The sequence below is a fragment of the Silurus meridionalis genome, chromosome 1 (genome assembly GCF_014805685.1).
Source record: "Silurus meridionalis isolate SWU-2019-XX chromosome 1, ASM1480568v1, whole genome shotgun sequence".
NCBI lineage: Eukaryota > Metazoa > Chordata > Actinopteri > Siluriformes > Siluridae > Silurus > Silurus meridionalis.
The window spans coordinates 5,384,380-5,401,434 of NC_060884.1; the positions used below are offsets into that span (position 1 = coordinate 5,384,380).

General features: G+C 36.7%; 1 protein-coding gene across 1 annotated transcript; it reads right to left on the bottom strand.

The window, feature by feature from the left end:
* Positions 1–3,603: 3,603 nt before the first annotated feature.
* On the bottom strand, positions 3,604–16,152 carry cacng4a (calcium channel, voltage-dependent, gamma subunit 4a). Its single transcript, XM_046850958.1, has 4 exons — positions 15,492–16,152; positions 6,978–7,061; positions 4,975–5,115; positions 3,604–4,826 (listed from the first exon to the last, which is right to left on the bottom strand). The coding sequence occupies exons 1-4, from the start codon at positions 15,718–15,720 to the stop codon at positions 4,303–4,305; spliced, it is 978 nt and encodes a 325-aa protein (XP_046706914.1). The 5' UTR covers positions 15,721–16,152; the 3' UTR covers positions 3,604–4,302.
* Between the last annotated feature and the right edge of the window lie 903 nt (positions 16,153–17,055).

The window sequence follows — 17,055 nt, forward strand, 5'->3', positions numbered from 1 at the left end:
TTAGTTTTCTTGCCATGTCTGACTATGGTATAGCAGACATATGGCCCAAAGTTTATGGTAAGTTGTAGCTGCATATGCAGATCGACAAGTGTAAGTAATTTTAATAATATGAAAATCGTTTTATAAAAAATAAAAGTGCTCCCTTTAAACTTTCACTTTAAAGTATTTGCCTCCAAATTTACTTAAGTATCCAAAGTGTTATGATTTATTATGGCTATAATGTTCCTATTATTGTTTTTGTCACAAAAGTCTTGCTTAATCAACTCTAGTTGAAAAAAACTAGTGATATAAATTAAAAATGTCATAGGCTGAAAGCCTTCTTTTAAACTACTAAAAAAAATCATGCAATAAGGCAATTGGTGTTGTGAGTCAGGAGATTCTTCCATCATTTATTACTCTCAAGATGCTATGCTTGTTGTTAAACAGATGCTGAATTGTAGTTAGATACCATGAAGCAGCAATCAAAATAGGTTCAAAACAGAGCGTGCGCTCCACCCTGATTGGTGGCTGGCAAATTTATAACCTTTGCTTTACAAAGCAGTTCGTTCTCACCAAGAAAACAAGTCACCCGTTCCAAAGGACACCCACCGCCCTGGTGGTCTTCCATATAACTCTAATGACTAATGTAATTATTTCAAAACTGTAATGTTGCACCATATAATTTTCTAAATCTCCAACATGCAGGGTTTCTAAACATCCTACTGTACCAATCCTGCCTGCAATACTGAGGCCAGAAAACAATCCTGCTAAAGGGCAAGATGACTGAAAACGTGCCCAGAAAGTTAATTTGAAATGTCACAAGGAGTTCTGTAAAGGAGTGTGCTGACTGTTCAGAATAAATGGGTATTAAACGGCCTTAGACTGTGTCTTGGAAAACATGACTTGGGTGATTGACTAAACTAATAGAGGAAACGGGTTAAAAAAATTGGAGAAAATGTGGGTCTAGACATATCAAAACCATCAACGCTGATCTCTCTAAAGTAGCTTTGGTACAAAAGTAAACTCAGTTGCAGCTTTACAATAATCCAGATTGCCAGGGTGGTTTCCTAGTTTCAAGCATATATGCTCATTTCCTTATCAAATACCAATACCAACGTTCTCCCAATTTGAACCTGTTTCCACATGTCACTCAGAATTCAGGAAGATGATTCACAAATACAAAAATATCTTCGAATTCTTTAGTTCCTTGCTAGATGCCTAATTCTGTTCACAACAACATTACACTGATGTAAACATGTAGCTCAAAGTTTATGGTGAGTAATAGCTGCATATTCAGATCGACACAGCGTAAAAAGTAATTTACTGAATTTATGAATGAAGGAATGAATTTAGTAATTCCATAAATAAAATGATGGAATAAAATCAGGTACTGATGTAGATGAGGTGAGGAGGCCTGGGGTGCAATCAGCGTTCTTATTTATCCCAAAGGTGTTAAGTAAGGTTGAGGTCAGGGCTCTATAGCAGGCCACCCAAGATCTTCAATTGCAATTATATTTTCATAGACCTGGCATTGAGTACAGGCTCACTGTCATGCTACAGTATCAGAGGTTTGGGTCTCCAAGTTCAAGTGAAGGGAATATTTAATGCTGCAGCATCCAGATACATCCTATACAATTGTGTGCCTCCAAATTTGTGGTAAGAGTTTGGTGAAGAACCAGGTATAGCTGGAAAAGTCAGTTGCCCAGGTGATTTTGTCCATTGCTGTATCTACATTTTTATTCCATGGGGCTAATGTGATTTCCGGCTGGCACCAGTTCAGACAGTTAACAGGTAAAATCTGTCAATATTTTTCCGTCCCTCAAATGTGACTAAAGGTGTATGCATTTTTTTTTACTGTGAGTAAAAACATCTTACATCTACCAGTTTAATATTTTACTTAATTGATCATGATTCATGTGTCATTATTCAAATTGATCTTAAACAGGCTTCATTCAAGCATCAGACTCAGATAAGTAGTTCGGATGAGGTACTGCATGCTGTGTAACAGGTGATAATACAGATTCAATTGAAACATTCATTATTTTCAGGCAAATCTATCTCATTCTGCTGGGAACCTGGTGATGAATCGATGGTCAGAGAGATTATAACATTAATATCTTTGTTTTTTTCTCCTTTTTTATTTACGTTGACTACAGTCAGGAAAAGCAGACAAAATTACACCATAATGCACATATCAAATCTTCCACAAAAAAATATTATGCACTGTAAATGTGTTATCAATTAACAGAAAGGAGCTGCACTAAATTACAACCATGACCGTGTCTTCTTTCTTTCTTTTTCTTAGTTTTTTTTTGTTTTTGCTGTTACACAGTTGTTAAAAAAGGTAGTTTAGTAGTTCCAGGAAGAGCTAACAAACTAGAAGGGTGTTGTCATTTGCTGGGTCTCTAGCGAAATGTAGGCTACTTTGGAATCATCTGAGAGGTGCTGTAGTGTTTATTAACTGTTGCCATGACAATAACTGGTGGGAATAGAAAGATATTTCCTCCGGTAATGCCATTACGATATGAGACAATTTCCCAGCATCCACAGAGAAAACAACAACTGTCCATGTTTTGATTGATCACAGCAATAACATTATAACAGATCGACTTCTTGGCAGTTATAACATCACGGCAGCGTCCTCGGTCTAAAAAGTTATCATCAGTAAGTTTTTTTCAGGGCAGACATCTTTGAGAAATGCTGCACTCGACTCAGCGTCGTGTTTTTCAGCACTGAAGTACATTAATTTGCCACCCTGTGGATGCTCTAATGCATTATGGGGTGCTGCTGAATGGACTCTGTGTTGTAAGGCAATCAGGCTTGCTTCATTAGTCAAATGCACCTTTTTTCTAGCATGGAGTGTCAAGACATATAAGCGACCAACGACACAGCAGGAGCAAATTAGCCACGTGTTCGACCATATGTCCCAACACAAAACGGCAGTTTAGAGACTACGACTCGTAGATTCATCAACAGTGCTTCGAGATCGGTCCAAGGAAAAGGATTACAGGTTATTTTTATAGGTTACAGCCAATTACTTTTAACTTCCCTGAGCAAAAACTCCACATAATTTACTTTGTGACTTTATTTTTAAGGTTGTTTTCAAATCGAACGGAATGTATAAGACAAAATCCCTTCACATCAGCAGAAGTGTCAAAAAATGTAAACATCAGAAGTAAACAAAATGGCAGTGGTTCAAAGTACAAAATGGCTTCTTTGACTGGCTAAAAAAATCTCCTAAACAAGGGCAAGGACCTGAATAAGCACCTTTCAAGCTTCCCTTTTTTATGCTGTCTCACCCAAAATTCACAAAAGATGTATTGTGTAAGAGTCAGGGCAAATGATGGCCATGTCTGGACAATCATTGCTGGACACGTCTGAGCTGTGTATGAGAAGGTGCAACAGGACAATTTGATGTTGATATGCATTTTCTTGCATATTGTTTGTTTGTTTGTTTGATTGTTTGAAAAAGTTAAGCTTGATCTGTTTAATGTATAATTGCTAAAGGAATAAGCCTTCATTGAGAGTACTCAATGTATACTGTATATATATATATATATATATATATATATATATATATATATATATATATATATATATATATATATATATATAAAACCCCACAATAGTAGGTGCATAGGTACTTTTGCTAAACTTTTAGTGTGATGGTCTGGATGTAACGTCCAAAAGTCAAAAGAAGAACAGCTAATATAAAGTTTTGCTTGCTCTTGACTACTCATTTTTTACCCATAGTGATCTGCCAGCTGTCATTTCCATAACTGTTTAATAAAACAGTGAAAAACGAATGTTTGTATTTCTTTTGTTTTCACATGTTGACATGAAAAGTAGTATCATAGCATATAAACACTTAGGAACCAAGGGTTAGATGATCATGACATCTTTGTATATTGTGAGAACAAGTGGCTGCATTAAGGACGCTTCACTGACACACACTCTAATCTCTAATGTCGCTGGGGTGGGTTGAAAATCTTTCACTGAGGTGTCCAGTGTGAATTGGCCTTGAGTGTCAAACATAACGACACAAGGATCACATAAAAATACAATAATTTCAATATTTCAATATTCATATAAAGTGCATTGAAATATTGCTACTTGGACTCCAGACTGTGCCTATGAATATACAGTATGAAACCCTGAGCCAAAATCTGACTCAGAAAATGCTACAAAGTTCTATTAGTTATCTCTAAATCACGTGTTAAAGAAACATTGCTCCCTCAAATCAATGCTTCAAACTCAGCCCATGTGATACTTCCCAATGCCACCATGATTATCAGCCATCTTTAACCAGAACTCATGTGCTGTTCAAACAGGCGTGGTCCTGCGGTTAACGCCGTCTTTTGCAGCTTTGGCGAAGCAGTTGTGAACTTGCAGAAAGTTAGGTGGATCTGGGTATGGCCCGGGTGCGCCTCCCGACCTCAGTGGATGCTCTCGACCTAGAGTGTACATGGAGATGTCACCTAGAGGAAGTGCTGATGCCACCATCTTCCGTCCGACTGGCGAGTTGTCGCGAGACGGCTCGGTGGAATGCGAGCTAGAGCGAGAGCGCCGCCTGCGCTGCCGGTAGCTTGGGATTCGCATGTATGGTGACGAAGACGAGGGGCCGCTTCTCAGAAAGTTGCGCCGTTTGACGTGGACCTCCTTGTTTCTCTCAATGTAGATGTTCACAGCGAGGACCCCGATGGCTTCGGAAACGATGAACGACAATGCGCCGGAGTAAAAGGACCAACCGTAGCAGTACTGATACTTCTTGTCTTCACCTTTCTTGTCGCTGGGGTCACCGGCGTTGCTCGAGATATACACGATGATTCCTATGATGTTGCTCAGACCTGGTTAAAAAAAAACACTACATATTTAATATATGGAATACTTTCAAAACTAAAAGTAATTGTACAAGTTAAAAAGCTGACTTTAGTGACGCTCAGGCTGTTGGTTGTACTTTTATGAACGCACCACAGAGTTCCTTAAAAGTTTTACCTGCAGCCACAAATAAGATGCCAGCGCTAAGGAGGATGTTGTTCCAGCCACTGTAAACCCGTCCTACAGCCACACACACTCCTCCCAGCAGCAACAGGATAGTGCTCAGGATGGGGAAAAGACTGGATGCTCGCACGATCCCTACCCATACAAATAATCACATCAGATTCTTCACAGCTGAGCTGATCCATTTCAACCCACTACCATATGTTTCAACAACATCTCATCCAAGATAATTTGATTTCCGATACACCGACCAGGCATAACTTTGACATTATAACATTATGACCAGTGAAGTGAATAACAATGAATATCTCTGCTTTATGGCAACTGTTAGTGAGTGGGATATATTAGACAGCAAGTGAACGTTTTGTCCTCAAAGTTGTTGTGTTAGAAACAGGAAAAATGGGCAAGGGTAAAGATTTGAGTGAGTCTGACGAGGGCCAAATTATGATGTCTAGACGACTGGGTCAGAGCATCTCCAAAACTGCAGCTCTTGTAGGCTGTTTATGGTCTGGAGTGGTCAGAATCAAAAGTGGTCCAAGGAAGGAACAGTGGTGACATAGGCACATTAATGCACTTGGGGAGCGAAGGCCGGTCCGTGTGGTCCAACAGACGAGGTCCTGTAGATCAAATTGCTTAAGAATTCAATTCTGTTAATGCTTTAAGGGTCAGAACTGTTTTGGTAGCAAAAGGGAACCAACACAATATTAGGCAGGCGGTCATTATGTTATGCCTGATGAATGGTCATAAGGTTATGCCTAAGCAGTGTATTTTATGGTGTAAGGGGCATGAACCTTCTAATTCATTACATTTAGTACCAACCATGGACAAGTGACATCAGGAGAAAAAAACATCTTTTTTTTTCTTGTTTGAAATTGCTCATTACTACAATGAGATTACAAATAAAATTGGATTGCTGTACATTCAAGAAAACAGTTTGGGTCAATAGGACAGTATTGTAAAGTAGAAACCAGTTCAGATATACACACAGGTCTATACTATGCAGAAATATGGGACATTTTGATTGTCCTTAAAACAACATTTGACGGAATAATGATCTATTTACAAATGTTCTCATTTACATGGATGTGCTGGAACATGCAAGGCTCACCTCCATGGTAAAACTGCCCAGAAGTTGGATGTACATAGTGTGTATAGAATCTCATAACTTGATTATTAAGAATCCTTTTAAGAATCCAAGCTTAACTGTGCCAATCAGGCAACACATTTATTATTAATATAACTGGGTAAGGTAATCACCCACTGTATTGACTATGTTAGTGGGAATTAATGCATTAGTTTATTTGTAATATTTAATTGGATTTGAATATAATTTTTTTTTTAAGTGGCTATTCAATGTTTTCAGACTTTTTTCAGAAACACAAATAATATCTGAAAACCCATTTACTATGTACTTACTTTATTCATAAATTCACAGCTGTTACAACTAATTCCTATACACACACACATTTTGCAGACTTTTGCATTTTTTTTTGTTTGTATTTAGATTTGAAATTTTTTGTCCTTTTTTTTTTACATTTTTTATTCTAAATCTTTAAATATGATGTACATACTATAAAAATATCCTACATTTATACTTAAATTCCTCTGCCAGGTTCCAACTTTTATACTTTGTACAGTATTGACTACAGTATTAAAATTACTTTCTAAAAGGTCACTGACAACTGAAAAATTGTGAGGTTCATTAACCTTCTCACTCTATACAATTATATGGCCCATTGGTTTTCATACAGTGTCACAAAATCTATATTGTGTCCAGTACTTCCCAAAAAAATGAATGACCAAAAATAACTCTGATGTGTCTTGAATTCAAAAATAGAAAAACACTGATTTTTATAAATTCCCTTAATCATGACCTGGTCAATCAAATTTTCTGTTTTTTTCATTCATGTCTGTTATGAAAAGAGGTTCATTCACTCCTTCATTGATGTGACTGTAAAAGGAAAATATACAATGGAGGGGAAGAAGGGCAGACTTACGCAGGATGTACTCAGAGCTGTCTGTGTCATAGTCATTATCCTCAGGGAAGTGATTGATCCGGTAACAGCTTCCTTTGTTGATTCCTGTGAGTCACATACAGCGGCAATCAGACGCAGTAACCGTGATTTGGCGATAATGTACGATAGTCACACTATCTGCCCTGTCACGCTTACCTTTTTCTGTACATTCATGGTTGCAATTAACTGGAATGTTCCAGCATGTATCACCTTGTAATGTGAAGCGTTTTATATGGGCGAGGGGGTAATTGTGCTGATTCTAGTAAGCATCCATTGAGTAGCAAGTCCTATTTGATGTGAGAAGTTAGTGTAGAATGGCCAGACAGATTTGAGCTGACATAAAGGCTACTGTACCTCAAATAATCACTCTTATAAACAGTGGTGAGTAGAAATATCTCAAAAAGCACAACATTCCAAAACCATGGATAGTCTAACACAGCAGAAGACCACGGCATTCTGGAAGGCTTTTCTGCTCAGCACGGTTGTAAAGTGTGGTTATATTCACTCTTTTTCTGTTCTAAGCAGTCAGAAGTGAACCTTTTTGGCTAAAAGTGACCTGTATATAAGGAAATGGAGAACAGATACATTTGCATTTATATAAATCTGATTCCTAACATAAATTTTTTCAAAAATTTGATATTTTGACCAATCACATTAAAGAAGCCACATTTCCTTACTGCATACTGCATTCAACTAACACTGCTTCCTTCCTGTAAAATTATAATAATGCCTAGCTAGCTGTGTTACACTAGGAACACTGGTTTTCTGGGAAGTCCTTAATGCAGCTGTCATGTTCTACTGATCTAAACCTGCTTAATATTTTAAAATCTTGCTTTAGCCTTTTTAGCCCTGATGTGTGCACTGTATAATGCATGTGAGTACATTTAAATTTTCAATTCACCTAGCTTTCTATTCGGTGCTTGCTGTTTCTATATGGTAGTGTACGCCATAAACGAAAGGCAGTACTCGGGTGAAAAGTGTTTTATTAAGGTTTCTGAGCCACAACAAACCTTCACAACAGTTCCAGAGTACCTTAGGTACCTTTGGTCTCTGTGGGTGGAGCCATGTTTATTTAATTCTTTTATGGTAAAAAAGGGAATAAAAAAACAAACAAATATAAGGCACTGCTGAGCTCTGAAATCGTTGTTGGATGCGTGACTGTAATTGGTCAGCACGGTGCTGACTACAAAGCATTCTTACTGTTTAATGTGCTAAATGAAATGAATATGAATATATTAATTTATAAATAATAAATATACCGCTCTCCGTGCAGCATGTAAATTCTCGCGAAAAATAAAAAGCAAGTGGCATCAGTGAGAAGCCTCTAGAGGCCATTGTTGTTGTAATGACAGTGGACAAGAAGCCGGTATGGATTTTTGCTAACAGCTAATAGTTTCAGCAATCAACCCAAAAGAGATTAATTTGTGGACCTACATTGTTCTGCTAATTAGGCTTTACGTTTAATCAAGTGTAGCCTGCTAAAGCAGGTGAGATGAAATACACAAAACCAAAATAAGTGCTGCCTATTTCTTTAGTTATTCGACAGAGATTGTTGTAGAAACGACTCAAAGTCATGGGTTTTGCTTCCAGAAGGTAATGGCTTTAATTATCAATCAACAAAAACCTGAGCTGGATCAAGTCAGGCTTTGCTGAAGATCAGGCATTCATGAGGTTGAATGAGATCCCTTACCACTCAGATTTTTCAGAGAGTTTCAGTATGACGATTATGGTCCTGGACTACATTTCTTATCAGCAAGTACACCCTCATACGCCATGTCACATGATCTCTGCACCTAAATCACGGTTTTCTTGCAAATAGCACATGTAAATACATGATATGGTTTGTGTTTGTAGCCACATGACCATTATATTTTTCAAGCATCCCATACTACATTTAGTCTCCATTCACTGTTATAATAACCTCCACTCTTCTGGGAAGATGTTCCACTAGATTTTGGAGTGTGCTTGTGGAGATTTGTGCTCATTCAGCCACAAGGGTTTTCATGTTAATCCCATTGGTGTTCAGTAGGGTTGAGGTCAGAGCTCTATAGCAGGACACTTAAGATCTTCCACTCCAATCCATGTAAACTACATCTTCATGGAGCTTGCTTTGTGCACAGGGGCACTGTCATGCTGTAACAGGTTTGAATCTTCTAGTTCAAGCGAAGGGAAAAATAATGCTACCACATCCAAAAACATCTTGTACAGTTGTGTGCTTTCAACTGCAGAACCACATGGCTGGAAAAGTCAGTCGTCCCAATACTTGTGTCCATATAGTGTAATTCTCATCATTGACAAAGTTTTCTCTTTTTTGTGAAGCTATAAGCAGTTAAAACATGAAAGCTCCTATACCTTTGCCCAATTCTGTCTCTCTCATATCATCAAGCGTTATTAAATCCTACTTTCAACCTGAAATCTCAGGTAAAGATTGGATCGGTTTCCCCGATAATATCCTGGACTGACGCATGGGTCCAAATCTCCACTGTTATTAAATAGAACACACGCACTCTCTTTTCCCATCTTTTAAAAACAGATAGCAACAATAATAATGAGTGTTTAAGGAATTCTGATGGCGCACTATATTAATATTAAGGGGATAAACTGGCCATGCGGATGCACCATTTACTCACATATCACAAAGCTGTGCTATTGCTAAAGCGCTGACAAACAAATTACAATTGTCAATGAACAAACCTCATTGTCTACGGTCATTTAATAATCTAATAAATGAAATAAAAGTGATTAGTGTGAGGTAGAAGAGTATTACACAAGTGTTCTGTGTGTGCAGAAGTAGAAAAAAAAAACTAACAATATTGTATGTTTATTTAATTCTTGAATTTTATTTACTGATTCATTATTAAGTAAGATTTTGGAAATGTTGAATTTAATGTTTCTTCATCTATCCAAATTGCACATGGCTACTTTTCTCCTCATAAAAAAGCTAGATTTCATATTGGCTCACAAAACAGCTCACTGCCTGCACGAGCTTGTTGTCAGTTTGTGTATCCGGCTCTTTCAGCAAGAATGCAATACAATATTTGAATAGGAAATGTGTGATTACATGGCATGCTGTTATAGGAAAACAATCAAGAAGGCGTTGTGATACCTTTTCCATGCAAAAATGATTATTGTATTATTATATTAATAGAAATAACAGTATGCCTTGAATGTCCTGATTGGTTTATCAGGCCAATCTAATGTATGATTTACCGTACACTCATTTAATTCTCCATTAACAGATGCATCATATATTTTTCTATCCACTTACACTTTTATTTACATTTTCAAAATTTGATCACTTAGCACGGAAGCCTTAAGAGGCTATAAGTTTTTGGACACATTTACATTTACATTTGCGGCATTTAGCAGACGTTCTTGTCCAGTGCGACTCAAATGTTATTTGAGTCTCTAGCAATGAATAAATCTAAACTGGAACGCTAGATTACAAACTTAATAAAAATCAGACTATAACTCTTGATTTTTACAAAGTAAATTTGGAAAGTGCTAATTTAAGTGTTTCAGGGAGAGAAAGGTCTTCAACCCTTGCTTAACAGAGAAGAGGCAATCTAATGGACACCTGAAGATTCAAGGGCGCTTTTTAAACATCATTTTACACATTTAGTCTCCTAAAGAGAGTTCCACTAGATCGAGTGTGTTTGTAGAGACGATGCTTGTTGTTATTGTGTTTATCAATAAATTTGGTCAATTAAATATTGTTTTTTTTAATAGAACAACTTTTGACCCAATGATGTCAATTATTTAGTACATATATACATATGTACACATACACTACAATATGATACAGTATAGTACAGTACAATATAGTCTGGTAAATTAAAGAATTGTATTTCACACTATAGTATATTAAAGTATAGTACAATATAGTATGGTGCACTACAGTATAGTATAGCGAGTGTGGAGTGACTTTCCCTCTAGGTCTGTCAGTGAACAAAGAAATGTGGAATGCAGTTTAATTTTTTATGAACAGAAACAAGCTGAATACATTGTTCCACTGTTACCATTATTTTGGAAACTGAAAGCACACACGTTAAGCATACAATGTATAATAAAAGTACAGTTGTCAAAAATGTCGTAGTTTAGTTCATTTTTGTTTACACCTTTTCTGTTTAATGTTTATTGTATCATATATTGTAATAAAAAAGGGGAGGGGATTAGAGAATGTAAATTCAGCTGTTTGCTGTTATTTTAGTGACTATTTTAATGAGCATTAGTATGTTTTTTCCTTGTGCACTGTAGACAAACATAATTGAGCATCAATATCAAAGTATCTGTAAAACTGTATTGTGACCATGCTTATTGTTTAAATATAAATAAAATGTAATTGAATTAAAACTAATTGTGTATGTGTGTAGTAACAGTAGTATTGTAAGGAAAAGTAGTACTGTAAAATAGTTTAATAAAATGAATTTATTTTATAAGTGCAGGCTTGGATCAATTGAAATTCATCTAGATAAATTATTAATTAAAACTCATGCATGTGTGAAACCGGGTTCATCTTTCCACTGGTTTACCATGGTGAACCACACGACTGCCAGATGCTAATAATTCATGCATGGAGTCTGAAGGAGAGATGCTAAAGTTTCTTTATCAGCGTTACGCACGTTTGAAAATACAAGCAATGAAGCAGCACGACCGGATGCCGCTAGGAAGTAGTGAGTCATTAGAGGGTCGTTAGCGTGAGCGCACCGTAATACTGTTGTGTCAATTACAACATACAACAATCAATTTTATAGCAACCACTGTCTGCACTCTAGGGGAGTTTCCATAGCAATTGGAAACCTGTGGTTGCTGGGCAACAGCATCAACTAGTAGAAAGCAGAAAGCCAAGGGGTGAGTGGGGGACTGTAGAATGTTTTGTGGATCCTTGAGGATCTCTTTTGATGTCTGAAAAAAAAATCAGTAATAATTAATACACTGCCCAAATAATAACAATAATTTATATATATAAAAAAAAGAAATGTAAAGAAATCAATTAAAAAACAAATCAAAGAAAGCAAAGGAACATTACAACAATAACATTTTAGAAGTTTGTATAGTATATTAGTGTGGACATTTTATTAGGTATACTGACCTTGGCCCTTATTATTATTATTAATAATATTAGCCCCTTTATGAATTACATCATCCATACAAGTGCACAGTTTAAACAATATTTAACATTTATTTTATAGACTGTAGTCCACTGAATTGTTGTTTTGTGCATGTTGTTCATCCCTCTACATAAGCAATTGAAAAGAACAGTTTTCAAAAAATACCAGGTATCTAAAAACCTCCAAATAATAATACTAATGTATACTGTAGACAATTATTTTAACAATCTATAACTCTACAGTTATATCTTTAATTTAAACATATTTCTCTATAAGCAACTAAAACGAAACGATTAACTAGCAACTACAATTTAATTCCAATCCAACTGAGAACATTTTGACAGCCTGTTTGACTTTAAAGTAAATTGATCAGGTTTATATATTTATTGTACTATTGCATGTGTATATCAAATAATCTGATCAAAGCTTGTCATTGAGGAACTCACACTTAGCTAGCAAGGTTTTAACCATGTTTATTTTACGTTTATCCTTATCCAACACAACCACTGCAGGATTATAGTAGGCAAGATTAAAAAGTTAATAACATTTTATTCACCTCTATTTAAATAGCACTTTGAACAATGGACATTTTGGAAAGCAGTTTTACAGAAGTAATAGATTGAGAAAACAATTTTTCAATTTATCCCTATAGGTTTATATCCAAGCAAGCAAGAGGTGACAAAAAAACTCCAGAGGAGGGAAACTTTGCGGGAAACATAATAAGTCTGGATAATTTGCGGATGATTCTAAATAAGTCCATTCTATAACTGTAATATATGGCCAAAATTCTGCAACACAATTTTTTTAGGTGAAATAAATGTACGGTTTCCTGAACATTGGCATTATAATAAGAATATTATACACAGAAATAACTATATAAATTATTTTCATTTGAAAAATGTGTACATACTGCATCTCCTGATGGGATTTTCCAGACCAACACACACACATCTGGTCAGTGGTGGTCCTATAGTAGTTCATTGGAGTTAAGAATGTTATCAAAATGTCCAGAGCACAGAGATGAACTGGAGTTATCGAAATGTATATTTACAAGAGACTTGGCCAATGACTAGAGAAGACAAAGCCATGTTTAAAAACAAACACAAGACATTAATATTTTGTTTCTGTCTGACATTTGGTCAACTACAAAAAAAAAAACTGTTATCACATGGCAGATGTGATATTTAAAGAAAAGTCACAGATAAAAATTGACTTTAGAAAAATGTTCTTCAGGATCTATTTAATAAAATTGTATTTGTAGTGCATTTTTAACAATGAACTTTACATAATGAAGCTTTACATAAATAGATTTCGCATTACGCCATAAATTAGCCACGTTGTGTTCATCCCTACTGAGCGAAGCAGTGGCATCAGTGACTCTCTGAGATGGTACACAGAACAAATCGTGAGAGGAACCAGACTCAAATGTAAACTTATCCTCATCTGGGTGACATCAAATGTCCATTATTATAGTTGTAACCTCAACATCATTGTTAAGGTTATCATCAGTTCACTGATAAGTGCTTGAAGGCAAAATTAACTCTGACTCTGGATAATCAATATCTAATTTCTTCTAATGAATTATTTTAGTTAGATACATGGCATGTGCTTAATAAGTGAACTTTTTAAGACTTAATAAGCTTAAGAGTTAAACTTAAGAGTTTGAGAGGTGCGTGTGCTTGGTCAGAAAGGTGTGCAGTATGTTCAAATGTATATTATTATTGCTAAGAAGAAATTAGCATATGAATAGATACATTAAAAGTACAATTGTTGATTCTTTTGCTAACCAGTAAAATGAAAAAAGCTGGAAAAATATGTACAACATGAATTTAAACAATGGTTTAAAATGTGACTGCAGGACCGAATTTTCCTGTTTGGAAAAAGCAGGTTTGTTTTTACTTGACCCTCCGGTTAGTCAGTTTATAGACCACTCCCTACAGACTTTCACTCCACCCACTGCCAACATGCTCATACTGCAATCTAGTGCTCATAAAAAAATAAAATAAATAAATAAAAATTAAAAAACAGTATCTACCATTAGTATAATTATGAGCTGGACTTTGTGTGTTTGTGTTGTGTATGGTGTGCACAGAAAACCAGAAACGTTCATTTTTTTCGTTCCTCGTCAATGAACAGTTTTTCCGGGTCACAGTGAAGCCACAGTCACCTGAGGAACACTTAATGTGACAGTGTAAGTGTAATGCCAGTCCATTACACAGCATCACACACTTATTTTATTGTAGGTTCATAGATACATATTAAATGTTCTTTTGGAAAATGCACAGAAATTTACTATCACATGACAGTCGGCAACAATTTTAGCTAGCATTTTTTTTTTTATGTTAACATCCAGAAGCATAACTTTTAATTTGCAATAAATCTACATACAAATGCAGTTCACCATTTTGAGAAGCTAAATATCAGCCATATCTATAATGATTGCCAGCTTTCTGACAGTTTAGGCACAACAAACCTTCAAAAACATGTGCTTATGCCTTGAAAGTGAATATCCTTGCTAAGTCCTAGCTAATTTTTTTTCTTGTTTCTGTTCTTCTGGTCTTGTTCTTCATTATGGATCAATGTACTGTAAGCTTATAAACCTGTTGTTTTATGCTGTCCAATATCACAAAAATAAATATGAAAATATATCAAATTGAATTGAATTCTCCGTGAACTATGTCGAATTGAGGAATCTGAGGCAGGTTAAAAATCTTCCCTGGATCTTATCAGCTTCCACCTGACAAATTTCACGAAATCTATATTTTTAGAATCTTTAAGCTAAAATAAACTTTTCGTTTTAAAAAATCACTTACAACTTCCTATTTTACTAACATGGAGAAGTACACAAAATACTTCAAAGTTATTGGTTATTTATTAAGATTTTGATTTGTTTAATAAAAAAAGGTGGGGGGATGCAGCGCTGATGGCTTACAGCTCCAGGATGCCATGTTTTGTACTTGAATTATAGTCTCTGAGGTCCCCTCTGAGGTCCCCACAAATATGCAGGAAAAAAGATAGTGTGTGTGCGTGCGTGCGTGCGTGTGTGTGTGTGTGTGTGCGTGTGTGTGTGAGTGACAGAGAAAGACAATGATGCCATGTGATAGTGACTGGTGTCCCATTCAGGTTGTATTCCCACCTTACACTCATCTACTCACCAGAAAGAAAGTGTTTGCTATATACTTTTGCAGGAGGTGTTTGGTGTGTTTGTATGTTTTTGAGATGGAGCAAATGGAAATTTCAGTCAGTTTTTCTATGTGGTATAGGGAAAAAAAGCTCTTTACCCATAGACACTATTAAATTCAAAGGGGAAATTTTTGGAATTTTGGAGTTTTCAACCAATCAGTGAATCAATCAGTCAACGACGAATTGCAAAATCCAAAATTACCTTCAATGCAGCAGATCCTCCAGAGTCCAGAGTGGGTCAGGTCTCCTTTGGTCTTTTTGGACTGCAGCAGGTTGTCCGCTTCGTCCGCGCTGCCGTTGGTGGCGTTGCACACGTAGGCGCGCGAGTAGAGCCAGTAGTCCGTGCTGATGGCCACCGTCATGAGGCTGAAGGCGGCGAACGCGCCCAGAGCCGTGAGAAGTGTCTGAACGCCGCGGTCACAGCGAGCCATGTCAGCGGACTCATGCTCATCCGGCACGCGCTGGCATCAGCAAGTCCTGGCGCGCGCGTCTGATTCCGCTCCTCCTTGAACGCCGCGGACGCAGAGCGCACGCACGTGCCGAGATCTCAGTCCTCAACCTGCTGCCAAGCTCTCGAAGCGCGCGCGACGGCTCTCGGCGCACGTGCACGGTCCTGTCCGTTCCGTGAAAGTACGGAAGCAAAACTTCTCACCACGGCAAACGACGCTCTCCTCTGCGCGCTCGCGCTCCCGTTTCCGAACACCCTTTTTGCTTTCGCGATCTGCGCGCGCGCTCGAGTGCCGACAAATCGCTTTGCTGATTCGATCCTTTCAGAGTGAGTCCTGCAACTTGACTTCAGGCAGGACGAGCAAGAGTTTTATTATCTGCTGCTCAGTCTCAAACCTTACTGTATGTCCACGAAAAGACTGGTCCTCCCACTGTCCATTTTACTGGGAACACCGGGGACACCTGGAAAGTCATGCACTTAGCAATGTGATCTTGAAACAAGACGATGCATACACTTATAAATGCATACAAGAAGTAATCTCAAGGATCCCCAGGGATTTCCCAATTCAACACTGAATTTATGAATGAATTAAAAAACAAGTAGACATCATGTGAGCATCAGTAACCCCTCTTTCATTAAAGAGGACAAAAGAGAACAGACAGGAATCTTAACCCGAAAATCATTTGTTACAATGATGATGAGCAGAAAAGAACTGAATGATAACACATTTTTTTAAACAATAATATATGCAATATAATATATGAATATATACATATATATCATACATTTAATATTTGGGATATGAGTCCCATGGGTTTATGCTTTACAATGTATACTATATTATACTATATTATAATACATTACTATACACTCCTGGACCAAAAACCTGTATAGGCTCAAAATGTCAAAAATGTACAGCTTTAATGGTCTTAAAATTAAATCAATGATTGTGAAATCAGACTAAACAAACTGATAAAGTAACTTATTATGGGATACGTTTTTCTATTTGATTTTCCCCCTATTCAGTGTTGATGTTTGGAGTTTGGGAGCGAACCCAGACATTTTACATCAAACATTTGAATCATAGTCATGTTAAAAAATTTTTGCCCAAGAAGACTGTATAAGTACATTTCCTTTCTTTTAGCTTTTAATCAAACAACTTGCTGTGGCAAAAGAAAACAACCCAATGGTGGCACAATTTGAGCTTCCAATCTTTTACCCAAGACTGCAGTCCATAAAACATTTATTTAATGCTAAAAAAACACAATTATTTTTAATTAGTCAGTCGTGGGACTGAACCACTTGACTATCTTGAATG